Source organism: Rhinichthys klamathensis, unplaced genomic scaffold (assembly GCF_029890125.1).
Source record: "Rhinichthys klamathensis goyatoka isolate OS25496 unplaced genomic scaffold, OSU_Roscu_1.1 h1tg000706l_1, whole genome shotgun sequence".
Lineage (NCBI taxonomy): Eukaryota > Metazoa > Chordata > Actinopteri > Cypriniformes > Leuciscidae > Rhinichthys > Rhinichthys klamathensis.
In genome coordinates, this window is record NW_026607126.1 from 389,842 (window position 1) to 405,072 (window position 15,231).

General features: G+C 37.9%; 1 protein-coding gene across 1 annotated transcript; it reads left to right on the plus strand.

The window, feature by feature from the left end:
• The first annotated feature begins 5,508 nt into the window (after positions 1-5,508).
• si:ch211-27e6.1 (serine/threonine-protein kinase H1) lies at positions 5,509-15,231 on the plus strand. The gene is made up of 3 exons (XM_056242190.1): positions 5,509-5,899; positions 7,809-8,574; positions 14,858-15,231. Exons 1-3 carry the CDS (start codon positions 5,628-5,630, stop codon positions 15,173-15,175), a joined length of 1,356 nt encoding a protein of 451 aa, XP_056098165.1. The 5' UTR covers positions 5,509-5,627; the 3' UTR covers positions 15,176-15,231.

Consider the following 15,231-nt stretch of genomic DNA (forward strand, 5'->3'; position numbering starts at 1 on the left):
TGGAACGAGTGATTGATTTCGTCCAGTTCTCTAAGACCTGAAAGGTAAATAAGTCCTTTTTTCCCCCACTGATGTCTAACGAACTACGGTGCCTGCAATCAATTCTTCAATTACAAGTCTTGCTAAAATGAAAGACCCAGAGCACATCATAGTTTGAAGTGTTCATTAAAAGCAAATGGATGAATGGATATGTATTTACAACAGCACCGTGAGCCAATATCACTTTTTCTAAAGCCCTTTTGAGTCCATAAAATATAAAAAGGATGTCTCATCTGACGAATTTAGTCATGTTCCATCAGATTTTTTAGTCTCTTTAAAAGGTACAACTTTTCAAATGTTTGGGGTTAGTGATGTGTGTGTATATACACCCTAGTGAAAAATAAATATACTTATTTGAAATACATGAATTTTATGCTAAGTACACTACAAATACGTTTGCATATTACGTACAATACATAATAAAAATACCCTGCAACTGTACTGTTAGTTTACTCAATTATTATGCTTAAAGTCTACTAATTTTGTACTTAATGCACTTTAGTTATCCAGAAATAGTGCTGAGGTCCAACTAAGGCTATACATAAGCATATTGCAAGTATATATTTGGTAGGCTACACTTTAAATATCTTGCATTTAAAGACTGATATTATACAGAAATCATACTATCCTAATACATCTTAAAAGACATTGTATGCTTAATTTTAGGAAATGTGCAATGTTCAGTAAAGAAATATTCCAAATAAAAGTTTAATTATGATTTTTCTAACAGTAAGTCTCAAGCTATGTCATTAAATAGTATACTTAGTATGAAATAAAGGTATTTTAAATACATTTTGGTATAGGTTTTTTTTTCACTATAGGGTAAACTAAGCAGCACAAACTTTTTTCGACACTGATAATAAGAATTGTTTCTTGAGAGCAAATCAGCATATTGAAGTGATTTCTGAAGGATCATGTGACACTGAAGACTTGAGTAATGATGCTGAAAATCACAGGAATACATTCAAACAGTTATTTTAAATTGTAATGATTTTTCACAATATTACTGTTTTTGATCAAATAAATGCAGCTTTAATGAGCATAAAAGACTGCTTTCAAAAATATTTAAAAATCTTACCGACCCCAAACTTTGTGTTTTTTCCCCTGTCAATATTTACTCACCCTCATGTCATTTTTAACCCATATTCTGTTCAGTTTTTCCATGAATCAAGGGGATTTTCGAAGAATCTTCACATATCTTTCACAGCCAGTTTACAAGCTTTAAAAAAGCACCATAAAAGTCCTATAAATGTATTTTAAAATGAGTTCATACAACTTTCATGCAAGTCTTGAAGTCATATGACAGCTTTCTGAGAGGTATTGAACCGCATGAGGGTGAGTAAATTATGACAGAAGTTTCCTTTTTGGTTGAATTATCCTTTCTCCCGGCAGCCTTATCATCTCACTGACAAAAATATAAGACTCGGATTTTGGATTTAATAAAACTGGGACTGTTATTGGTAGTCACAGAGAAATGTTCCATACATTCCATTACATTTCTACTCATAAGTACAGGAGTACTCCAGCAGGATCACATTTTGGTGTTGCAGCACTAGATGAGTGTAAACTTTAATGGTGGAGGCAATAAACACACACACACACACACACACACACTCACACACTGTGGTTTATTTGCAGTGGGCAGTGCAATAATCAGTTCAATAGAGCACAACATCCTGAGAGAGAGCAACATCTGAACGGTGATTTAACTTTATTTTCAGTAGAATTCGGGTCCATGTGTTTGTTCGTGTGTGCCAGCAGTATTAAAGGTGCTGTGAGTGATTTGGCTCATTTCCATCATATACAAAATCTCTCCAAAACCCTGCCCTCCACAGACATGTCCAACACGATATATGCCAAACTGGAACATTCAAAATGATTGACAGGCAGAGAGCATTTCTAATTATCTAGTTCTCTGATTAACTGGACTATGTTTCAGATTGGCTAAATCACATTGGCTATGTTCAGAATTGAAATACTAATATAGGTCTAGTCTATATATGCTGTGCACAAATAAAACCAGAATGGCCTGCAACATTTTGCTAAACATGTGCATATAAGGCAAGGCAAGTTTATTTATATACTGTAGCACATTACTACATACACAATGGGGCTTTCATAAAATAATTGTAACCATAGGAGAAAAAATCAAATAAAAAATATATTTAAAATGGCATAACCACAAATCAGAATAAAAGAGAAGAATACATAAATATAAAATGTTTAAAAATATATATATATAAAAAAATATAGCCTATTCCAAGCTATATACTTGACCTTCCATTTACAGTGTTGAATGAGTAATTGCAGTAATTTTAGCATGTCTTTTTTGACTCATTATTTAATCAGACTGCCAAGGGTTTTGCATTTTAACACAATATTTAATGAAAAGTGCAAAATAGCATGGATGCCACATTGGATGCCACATGCAAAGTCATTGTGACACTAGGATACTATTTAACGTTTATGATAGAATAAAGCCTACTGTTTCACTTACCATTTAAAATGTAAAAAACAGTATGCAGTATAGAGTGTACAGTATATTATATTATATCCACCCTGTATCATGCTGTTGAGTTCAGTCTCAAGTGTTATCAAGATGAAATTGTTTCAAAGTTGTTTCTTCTTACAAAAATAAGATTACTTCAAGTTAATTTTATCAAGTATATACTTCAGTAAATTTGAATGATATTTTTGTCACAGTCACCAGCTGGTGTGCCCAGGTTGACCACTAGAGGGCACTCCTTCTCTGACCTTTGCCACTCAGCCATGAACTTCAGTCCCCATCCTTTGCCCGGACTCATCATGAATTATTGCATTCACCTGTTTGTCATTACATTGTTTGTCTCACCCTACTTATACCATGTTCTCTCTGTCATTTCTCATGTCTGAGCACTCTCCCTTGTCTCGTGTATTTTTTGTGGATTGTGGAAGTGTTTTGACCCATTGCCTGGCATGACTATGATTCTGGATATTTCAATAAAGCTGCGCTTGGATCTTACTTAAGCATCAGAGCAATCCGTGACATTTTTTTTTAAGTATACTTTATGTAGTAGGTATACTAATAATATGAATGGACTATAGTATATTTCTAAGTGTAGCCTACTATTTCAGTTATTGGGACTAATGTGGCCCACTTTTTAGTGTATAAAAGTATACTTTAAGTATCCTTAAAGTGTAACCTTTGAGTACACAAAATAGTTTTCAACTTATGATAATTTACTAGTTAAATACTTGTAGCACATTTTTTTAGTAAATGAAAGTAAACTTTGAAGTACTCTCTGTAAACTACTTTAGTAGTTTTATACTGCTTTTAAGTTTACTTTAGGTGAATTTCCAGTGAAGGTATTCATTTTTATACTTAAAATATACTTTAACAGTGTATGTTTGAAGCAAACTTTAAAGTAAATTAATTTGTACCAGTAGACTACACAAAGTTTTCTGTCAGTATAAGTCAAGTATTTAAGTGTATTTCTGAGAAGTACATTCTGAGAAGTGCATAAAAAATAGACTGAAAGTTGGCTATCCTTATTTCTAGTTTAAGTAATAGCTTGTATGGATTATTTCTAGTAATAGCACACTTGAATAAACTTCTTTTTTGTAAGGGTCAGTTTGAGCATTCAGTCTGAAGATTGTTTGACTACTTGCATGGATTTTACACTAGCAGTTAATATGCCCACATCACGTGGTGAGCTTCATAAAACAGGACACTGACACCCCATCCTGCTCGTTTCGTGTTTATCATTAATGACTTCTTGTACGAGACAAAGGTTAGTAATTCAAGTTTCTCTGGCCAACTCCATCTGAACGATTATAAATGGGTCTGATTATTCACTTTGTCATATGTGTCGACTGCATTTATCATGCTGCCTGATAAGTGACATCATAAGCAAAACACAACAAGCACTTCATATGAGTGTAAATCTGCCCATAATTGCTGGGCTCCTCGGTATTGTGACGTTTCCATGGCAATTAAGGTTTCAGATTAGGGAATGGATTAGGCTTGGATTATCTGGGGATTACGATGGATGATCGCAGCAGTCAAAACAAGTTAATTACGCTCTTCATCCATTTATTTCAATCAACTTTGTTAAACATAGAAAACTCAATATTGCACTCTGGTGGAGGCATTGGAAATGACACTGAGGCTTGATTAGTCAGACTCATGTACTGAAGGTGCATTCATTATATTAATATTATTTGATAGTGTCCGCACCACATACCAGATGTGTTTTCATTATGTCCAATAAGGATCCAGGCGGTTTGACCACAGAATGTGCCGCAGAATTATCAGGCTGAGCAGTGGCTTCATTTCATGGGAAGATTCTTTTAAATGAGCTCATTCTATTCGGCTTCATTTACAGCACACTTAAATGTGATGGGAAAACGTCCTTGTACTTTTTATGATTAAAGATCAGCTGTTAGCCAGATTATGCAGGTATATTACAGCTCGCCGGAGTCATGAACTCCAGAAAGGAAAATTAAGAAAGGGAATGTCCAGTCCAGGAAATTTACAGAACTGTCATGTCTGCTCTGATCAGTCTTTTGGGATTGTACCTTTCTATGGACCGGTAAGAAGTGTGAACTGGGAATTGTTCAGTCTTTGGTCGACTGTCATTTAAATTTTAATGATAATTGGAAAAAATACCATTAAACTGGGCATGAGCTAATAGGTGGGTATTTGACTATGATTATAGCTAGCTATATTGCATTTATATTAATGTCCCATATATTTCCCTTCCTATCTTAATACGCCTACATGAAAGGTCTTGGAGCATTTTCAGTAAATGTTGCCCTTTTTTTTTAGACAATTAAGAGCCCTCATTTAATGACAATATAACAGGCTTCTGAACATGAAGATTCAAGATTCTTTGTCATACGAAGGTATAGCGAAATTGGAGCAATCCTTACAGTGCCATCACATATAACTTTAGTGTTTGAAAACAGAATATTTTTGTTAAAAAATTGCAACATTACTTATATTTTTCAGTGTATAAGACTATGTGCAATATACTTTTTTTTTTTACATAATATTTTTATTTACAATTGTGCCATGACATTTGCCCTTTGAATAATCATGGTTTCCTCTTTTGACGTTTTTGAATGAGTGACAAGATAAAATGATGCATACATGATTCAGAGGTAAGTTTCTTTTAGAGTTTTTATCAATATCTCATGGATTTTATGTCATAGATTCATGCATACAATTTTTACAGATAAAACCCTATATAAAAAAGGCGTTTCATTTTCAAACTTTACTGTGACTTTAAAAATGGTTTCATCCACAGGTGATCAAGCTGCCTTTGTTTTCTGTTACAGGGCAATTATAGCGTTGTTAAAAGGCCCCTGAAATATAGCCCGTGGATCAAACACACATCACTCAGGTGTGAGTTATTGCACCTGTGCTGAAAATGCACCGGTCGTGTGCAAGTGCACTACAGCTGCCGTTCCCTGCGCATGATCCTCCAAACCAGCCCTGTGTGAGAAGAGAAGGATCTGTGACACTTTATTCAGTTAGGCAAGTGTCAGTTCTCTAACACCATCTGGATGGATTATTTCCATGCTTCTCGCCCTGTAAGGTCTTTATAATGGGAAGTAGTTCTGGCAAAGTGTTACCCGAGCCCTCCAAAAATGGATGTTTTTCTCTTATCAACTCTGTTGTGAACTTCAAGAAACAAGAGACTGACAGGGAAAAGTGTGACGAGAAACAACAAGCTTGGCTTTGGAGGAGAAGAAGTGGTAGAAGAGCTTCCCGAGAAGGAATATCAGAAGGAGTCAAGGAACTGGTTCATCTGGAGGAGAGGATGAGGAATCCTAATGCAAAGTTCCGTTCAAAGTTTGATCCACGTGTCACAGCGAGGTACTGATGATGTGCTTGACTGAGTTCAGAATAGCACACTACTACCATACTGCAAAAAATAGAATGAGCAGTACGTAGAATGGACACTTTATTGTGCACAGTATCTGAATTTTCTGTGTGTATTTGTAATGGTATATTTTAGTTGAAGTTTAGCAAAAATATTGTTTTATACACCACGGTTATAGTTTGCGGCTGGTAAGATTTTTTTACTAATATTTTTGAAAGAAGTACCTTATGCTCACCAAGGCTGCGTTTATTAATGCAGTAAAAACAGTAATGTTGTGAAATATTATTACAAATAATATTGTAATATATTTTAAAATGTCATTTTTACTCCTGTGATGCGAAGCTGAATTTTCAGCAACCATTACTTCAGTCTTCAGTGTCACATGATCCTTCAGAAAGCTCTTTTTTTCTTTTTCTTCAGTGTAACACAAACAACATTTTGCAAGAATCTTTTTACAACAACAATTCACAACAAAAGTGAACAAGCTCCAAATAATTTTACATGGTGCTGCATTGCACAATGCGCTTTTAATTTTCATTGTGACAAATTAATTAGTTATAATCTCAGCTGCAGTTTGTTAAATCTTTTTCCTTAATCAGGACTCACTTTTTGTTTGGACTGCCAGTAAATAAGACACTATACATTATAGAATTAACATTTTATATAATGTAAAATAACTAGATGCCATAGTATATGCCTAGTATTCCATTCCTAACATAACCTTTATGAAAAATTCTTGACAATGCCATAAACTTTATTACTTTAGACTGGATGACAGAATTAAGATATCAAACACGACATGTCAATTAAAGATCTCTGCTATAATGAAATGCTTTATCATATTTATTAGTCCACCAGTGTCCCTCTCAGCATTTAATATCAGGCTAAAAGTAATAATGAAATGTAATTTATTAAATAATGAGATGTAATTTAATTTGATGCATCCAATTACAGCAGCACAATAGTCTATCATAGCAGATGCTTCAGTGTTCAACAGAAATAGTTATAGTTATAGTTAACTAAAACTAAAACCATTAAAAAAAAAATGATAACTGAAATGAAATAATAAAAAAAATCACTTAATTATGAATCACTATAATTTGTTGTATAACTTATTTTATTTCAGCTAGTTGCCACAGAAACATTTCTGATTTCAATTTAGTTTAACATGTACTGAAATAAAACTGAAATAACAATGAATAAATTATTTAGGCACATATTTTTTAAAAAAAATTCAAAAACAAAATTAGACTTTAAGTAATATATATATATATATATTATATATATATAAAGGATCTATTATGCTTTTTTTTTTTAAATGTTCAACTTTCTTTAGTGTGTAATGTTGCTGTTTGAGCATGACAAAGATCTGCAAAGTTACAAAGTACAAAGTCACTCCAAAATGAGTTATTCTCAGTGTCACTGTTTCTGAACTCCCTGAAACGCCTCCATTGTAGTCTTGAGTTTTCTTCCGGGAATATGAACCTATCACAATATCCCTCATTTAAATAATTCCTGCCAAAGACATATGCAAAATAAAAGGCATGAGGCCTGGTTAAGTTGTGTTAGCAGCACTGTGTTGAACTCACAGTTATGGTAAGGGCTGTGGCATTTCTGAAACACATTCAAATCGGTTGACCAATCACAACACACTGCTCCAGCCGACCAATCAGAGCACATTGCGCTATTCAGGAGGAGGGGCTTCATAGAGACAGGAACTAAACAGAGTGTTACTGGCAAACTGGAATAGTGTCAAATATATGAAAAATAATGTGTTTCAAGCATGAAAACCTTTTCTAGTAGACCCCTAAAACAAAATCAAGACTAAAATGGCCTCTTAAATAACTCTCTAATAGTATCTAAATGATACTAAAATAACCCTAGTGTTTATATCTGTTCTAGGTATGACATCAAGGCTCTGATAGGCTGTGGGAGCTTCAGCCGTGTGGTTCGTGCTGAGCACCGGCGCTCGCGCCAACCCTTCGCCATCAAACTTCTGGAGGTCAAAGGTCGTGAGGGTCACGAGGCCTGTCAAGCAGAGCTCGGCGTCCTGCGACGGGTGAACCACTGCAATGTCATCCGCCTGGCTGAGGTGTTCGAAACGCCACATCGCGTCTACCTGGTTCTGGAGCTGGCCACGGGAGGAGAGCTCTTGGAGCGCATGCTCGCCCGAGGAACCTTCAGAGAACGGGACGCCACCAAAGCCTTGAAGATGGTGGCCAGCGGGCTGTGCTATCTCCACTCTCTGGGCGTCATCCACAGGGACCTCAAACCTGAAAACCTACTGTACTACCACCCGGGACAGGACTCGCGCTTGATCATAACAGACTTTGGGCTCGCTTGTTGGGACAAGACGCCGGCCTCATATCAAAGCAGGGAAGATACAAGTGTCTCAACTCACGACACGAACTGCGACTCGTCCTTTAGCGCTGTAGACTTCGAGAAGAGGCGTCAGAGTAAAGATTGGGCTGTGAGGACACTCTGTGGGACACCGGAGTACCTGGCCCCTGAGATGCTGGCTCAGACACCCTGTGGCAGCGCTGTGGATATGTGGGCGCTGGGCGTCATCACTTACATCGTGCTGAGCGGATCACTGCCCTTTGACCAGAGCAGCCGACCGAGGCTCTTCAGGGCCATTCTCAGGGGCAGCTTCAGTTTCCATGGTGATGTGAGTGTCACAATACCTTTCCTCACAGTTATCTTACAATGAGTACAAATGCACACATTCAGTGGCCTAAAAAGTATTTGGTCACATAAGACTAGGGATGCACCGATAGGATTTTTTAATACCGATAACGATTTTAACTATTGGCCGCTTTACAACATTTAGAGGTTATTTTTGCTAAAGAATATTTTTTAAAACAACATTATTTTACCCAGAGAAAAAATTTGGATTATGCAACAGACATTATATACTACATTACTCAGTGCCTTCACGCAGTTAATTAATAAATATAGCCGATACATTGTTGCATCTCTGATTAAGAAACACTTAAAATTGTCTTAATCTCATTGCATTGGATCAAACCAAATGCAGCTTTAAGTAAAGTGTTACCAAATATTATATCACGATTTAAGTGACTTTTTCAAAAACATAAACAAATCTTACCGACCCGAAAATGTATAAATTCCGTTTTAAAGCCATAATTACATGTAATACATTTTTAACTGACTAACTGTATCCAAATACTTTTTGGGGCAACTATTTTGTGGTATATTTTATATTTTCTTTTTGCACTTTCATGATCTTGTGATGGCCTAGACCACCAGCACTTAGACAGCTGGAATGAACCAGAGCAATGAAACATTCAGCCAAGTGTAAAGTAAAGGGCAAACAGAGTTTGTGTGTGTGGGAAGGTGAAATCTGGTCACCTGTGTAAACAGCCACCAGCTACCTGACTTATGTGTGGCGCCCACCCACAGCATGCCAGCTTGCTTTGTCTCAAGGGTGTGTGTGTGTGTGTGTGTGTGTGTGTGTGTGTGTGTGTGTGTGTGAGAGAGAGAGAGAGTGTGTGAGGTTAGAGGTGGTAATCAGAGAGGAAGGAGAGGGGAGAGGAGCTTCACCACAGGGCTTTTATCGCCTTTAAACTGCAAACACACACAGACACACACATTTCTTTATCACTTCCAACCCCCTAGAGCTGTGAAATTATAGGTGCAATAGTACAATACAATAATTGCTGTTCTCTTAAAGAGAAAGAACATAAACTTACAAGCTCTTTATAATCCTGCTGCTCAGAAATCAAGTAATCAAGCACATGAAGGAATTATTATTGTTATTTATTTATTTTATATATATATATATAGACTACTGAGTCACAATATAACAGGTAGAGACTATAATAAATAGGTTAATATCCACTGTGTCTTGCCTTTTCACAGATACACAGGCTATAAAGCCACAGTATTGCGGTGTGTCTTAATTGAGTTTGCATTTAAAGCTCCAGTCCGTAACTTTTTTGGGTTAAAAATGCATTAAAAATACATTTTTGAGCAAGTACATAGCCGGTTTTAAATACTGATAATAAAATAAAAACTACAATTGTAAGAACTTGGTATGTGCAGTTTTGTTATTGATTTGCTTACAGTTTCTGATTTATTCATGTTTCCACGGATTTTTCATTTGCATTCTATTTTTAAACCCTGCGGCTACTTATATTTCCTGTATATTAATGTTAAAGTTAATCAAAAGATCTCGCAGTGGCGACACACTCTGCGCTTAACACACCTGGTCATTTAGAGCAAATGTATTTCATCTCTCTCATTTAATACTACACAGATTATACTCACACTTATTAATGACTCTGGAGAACGCTACACAACAAAGTTGAAAAACTTTGGACTAAACCTTTTTTTCATTAAAGCCTCATTGCAGAATTCCTTTTTTATCTGCGCCTCAGAGTGAATTCAAATGCTGTGCTTTGGTGTGTAATTAGAAACCAGTCGGCCATCCTTTATAGGTTAAACACATGCAGGCACGCAGCGCACGGACCCATGTTTCTGCACAGATAGATATTTAACCACATGAATACACAATCGCTCTTAAGGACAGAATGATAGATTGAACCGCAGAACACTAGAGGTAACGTTAGTTGTTCAGCTCTCACTATGTTTTATTGATGTCAGATTTCTCTCATTTCCTTGATGAAAATGTTGGATTCTTTGTTCAGACCACAGCAAGACTAATGCACCTTAATGTTTTCTTGTAAAACTCGTACACGCTTTCTTTTTTTTTTTATGTGTTTCTGTGTGTTTGAATGAAACTTGCTCTTTAAAACCCATTTGACAGCAACAGACTTGCAATTGTCAATTTCATGGCTGATTAATTGTCATTACTGGATATCTATGTGTGTGTGTGTGTGTGTGTGTGTGTGTGTGTGTGTGTGTGTGTGTGTGTGTGTGTCTGTGTGGCCCTGGTAAACATACATTGTGGTGACAATGTCCCCAGAAGTGTAGCAATAGTAGTAATTTTTGACCTTGTGCATCCTCAGAAAAAAATGGAAAAGCTGTCACTGCGACAGTACCCGTTAAAAAGGTTTATTTGTACCATTTAGGTACTAATACACTCACCTAAAGGATTATTAGGAACACCATACTAATACTGTGTTTGACCCCCTTTCGCCTTCAGAACTGCCTTAATTCTACGTGGCATTGATTCAACAAGGTGCTGAAAGCATTCTTTAGAAATGTTGGCCCATATTGATAGGATAGCATCTTGCAGTTGATGGAGATTTGTGGGATGCACATCCAGGGCACGAAGCTCCCGTTCCACCACATCCCAAAGATGCTCTATTGGGTTGAGATCTGGTGACTGTGGGGCCATTTTAGTACAGTGAACTCATTGTCATGTTCAAGAAACCAATTTGAAATGATTCGAGCTTTGTGACATGGTGCATTATCCTGCTGGAAGTAGCCATCAGAGGATGGGTACATGGTGGCCATAAAGGGATGGACATGGTCAGAAACAATGCTCAGGTAGGCTGTGGCATTTAAACGATGCCCAATTGGCACTAAGGGGCCTAAAGTGTGCCAAGAAAACATCCCCCACACCATTACACCACCACCACCAGCCTGCACAGTGGTAACAAGGCATGATGGATCCATGTTCTCATTCTGTTTACGCCAAATTCTGACTCTACCATCTGAATGTCTCAACAGAAATCGAGACTCGTCAGACCAGGTAACATTTTTCCAGCCTTCAACTGTCCAATTTTGGTGAGCTCTTGCAAATTGTAGCCTCTTTTTCCTATTTGTAGTGGAGATGAGTGGTACCCGGTGGGGTCTTCTGCTGTTGTAGCCCATCCGCCTCAAGGTTGTGCGTGTTGTGGCTTCACAAATGCTTTGCTGCATACCTCGGTTGTAACGAGTGGTTATTTCAGTCAAAGTTGCTCTTCTATCAGCTTGAATCAGTCGGCCCATTCTCCTCTGACCTCTAGCATCAACAAGGCATTTTCGCCCACAGGACTGCCGCATACTGGATGTTTTTCCCTTTTCACACCATTCTTTGTAAACCCTAGAAATGGTTGTGCGTGAAAATCCCAGTAACTGAGCAGATTGTGAAATACTCAGACCGGCCCGTCTGGCACCAACAACCATGCCACGCTCAAAATTGCTTAAATCACCTTTCTTTCCCATTCTGACATTCAGTTTGGAGTTCAGGAGATTGTCTTGACCAGGACCACACCCCTAAATGCATTGAAGCAACTGCCATGTGATTGGTTGATTAGATACTTGCATTAATGAGAAATTGAACAGGTGTGCCTAATAATCCTTAAGGTGAGTGTATGTTGGCTACCCTTTTGGTACTAATATGCACTCTTTAGGTACAAAGGTGTACCTTTTGAAAGGGCTTCAGTGAGAGTGACAGCTTTTGTGCCTTTTTCTTTCTGAGTATCCCCATGAGGAAAACAGCTTATAAATTATTCTAAATGATGTTTTTTTTTAAATGTAAAAATGCAGAAAGTTTTCTGTGATGGGTAGGGTTAGGGACTGGAATATACATTTTATATAGTATAACAATCATTATGACTGTGGAAAGTCCCCATAAAACATGGAAACCCTGTGTGTGTGTGTGTGTGTGTGTGTGTGTGTGTGTGTGTGTGTGTGTGTGTGTGTGTGTGTGTGTGTGTGTGTGTGTGTGTGTGTGTGTGTGTGTGTGTGTGTGTGTGTGTGTGTGTGTGTGTGTGTGTGTGTGTGTGTGTGTGTGTGTGTGTGTGTGTGTGTGTGTGTGTGTGTGTGTGTGTGAGAGAGAGAGAGAGTAAAAGAGAGAGTATGTTCAGAATGGAAAACTAGCTGACTACTTACAGTGCGATAGTTATACCTGTCAAGTATCCCGTTTTGGCCGGGAAAGTCCCGTATTTAACCCTTCTTTCCCGCCGTCCTCCCGTATTAGGATTTTCCCGTAAATATCCCGTATTTTAACCTGCGTTATTGAAAAATAATAATACCCCGGGCGGAGTATATAAAAAAAAAAACATTCCCAATCTGAGCTCTGTCACTAGCCTGCTCTTAATACCATAACGTTAACATACATAGGCCTATATATATGTGTGTGTGTGTGTGTGTGTGTGTGTGTGTGTGTGTGTTTTCATTTAGGCTATAACACCTGCCTTAAAATGTAAGGGATACTGGAGCTTGGTTGGGGTGGTGGGACTGCTCGCGGTGGGCCCCGGAAAATTTCCCTTATTTTCAAATCCAAAACTTGACAGGTACATTGTCATGTGACCTCATCAGGTTGCATGTTTACTTCAGCATGTGGCATCCAGTTATTGCCTTTTAAAACCGTTTGTTGTGAAAATGTCCGGACTTTTTGCAGTCCATGCAAATAATGAGTTAGGAAAAAGGTTAAAATCATGAATTAAATTATTTCTACAGTAATTTTGTTTTTATTTAGTGTATTCTTCACATCATGTCCAACCCCTCTCCCCACCCCAGTGATGTGACAACTTCCTGTATTTTGCTTATCCAATCAGAATTCAGAGTCAGAATCATCTTTTATAAAAATCTTTTTGATTCACACAGGGCTCGATCCCTTATTCTCGCTTGCTGTTATTGTTTTTCTTTCTGTTACCATAAAATAAATTCCTCTGAGAGCTTCTCAGATACCAGAGATGGTAAACTCCCTCAAATTAGCGGTGAGTCACAGATCTATTAAAAAAACCGGTGACATTTATTGACTAATGTCTTTACATTCAGACTGCGACGAGGCGAAAATGCCAAGTTATATATCTAATGCAGCTTAAGAGGCAGAAGCGTCGGCAGAACAGGTCAGTGGTGGTCAGACGCCGGCGGTCCGGTCTCCATTCAGGCAGAATCTGTGTGTGTGTGTGTGTGTGTGTACTCAGTGACATTTACAGCCATAGATGTGCTGTGTTGGCTCTCAGATCCGTGATGATGTGATGCTGTTCTAAACACAGACTGAATGCAAAACCAGCAATGAATGGAAAGTAGTGTTGGTGTTCATGCAGGGAAAGTGTGGGCTGGAGGGTTTGCTGGACTGAGCTACAGAGTGGAGTTACTGATTCAGAGATAAGGATTCTGATAAAGATATTTCATTACTTTTGGAGTCTTTTCAAGGCTATTGAATCATGCTCGGATCTGTAAAACATTCTCTCCAGACAATTGGTGTTAATTTAAAATGTTCCTTTTTTATTTGAAGGGGTTATTTTAAGGAATACAATTTTCCTTGAGACAAAAGATGCGTTATAAAAATATACTTTTACTTTCACAACTCAAAACTTTCCCGGCTAGGATTGTTTGTGTATGTATTATACATATCCACTAGCGGATATAAAAAATCTGCACACCCCTGTTAAAACAGCTTTTTTTTTTTTTTTTTTTTGTGATGTCAAAAAATGAAGCAAAGATAATAGTATTAGTTCAGGGGTGTGCACACGTATGCAGTTAGGTTATTTCAGTGGCATTACATATAGGTTGTAATTTTTTTTAAAGCTGCAAAATTCCTGATATTTATCTTTGTTTCATTGTTTACATCAGAACAACCAGGGGTGTTTGACAGCGGTGTTTTATTTGCACCATATTTTTTTTTTTTCTATGTATTTGTTCTATTTTGTTTTGTTTTGTTTTGTTTAGTTGAGCATGCAATTGATGACCACATTAACATATGACCACCCACATTCACAAATCACAGCAACTCTGGCTGAACTGTGTGTGTGTGTGTGTGTGTGTGTGTGTGTGTGTGTGTGTGTGTGTGTGTGTGTGTGTGTGTGTGTGTGTGTGTGTGTGTGTGTGTGTGTGTGTGTGTGTGTGTGTGTGTGTGTGTGTGTGTGTGTGTGTGTGTGTGTGTGTGTGTGTGTGTGTGTGTGTGTGTGTGTGTGTGTGTGTGTGTGTGTGTGTGTGTGTGTGTGTGTGTGTGTGTGTGTGAAAAACCTTGATTAACATTATGTATGGACTTTTATTATACTGACAATCTCTCAATCTCTCTCTTTCAGCCATGGAAATCAGTATCTACATTGGCCAAAAGCTTCATCGATCACCTCCTGACCCTTGAGCCCGAGCACCGCATGACCGCTGAGGAAGCTCTCAAGCATCCGTGGCTGGTCAGCATGGCAGCCTGTTCTTCTAACAAGAACCTACACCGCTCCATTTCCCGAAACCTCCAGCGGCGGGCGTCACGGGCCTCCTCTCGCTGCCCCAGCTCGGGCTCTACTCCTGGGTCACGCGTATCGATGAGGTCTGGGTCACGGCCAGGTTCTGGGTTGCGGTTACAGCGACAGGTCACAGTGCCTGAAGATCGCTGCTTAGTATAGGGTCAAGTTTTGACTGGTTAGCGTGAACCCAGTGGACAAGATTTCTATGTGAGAGG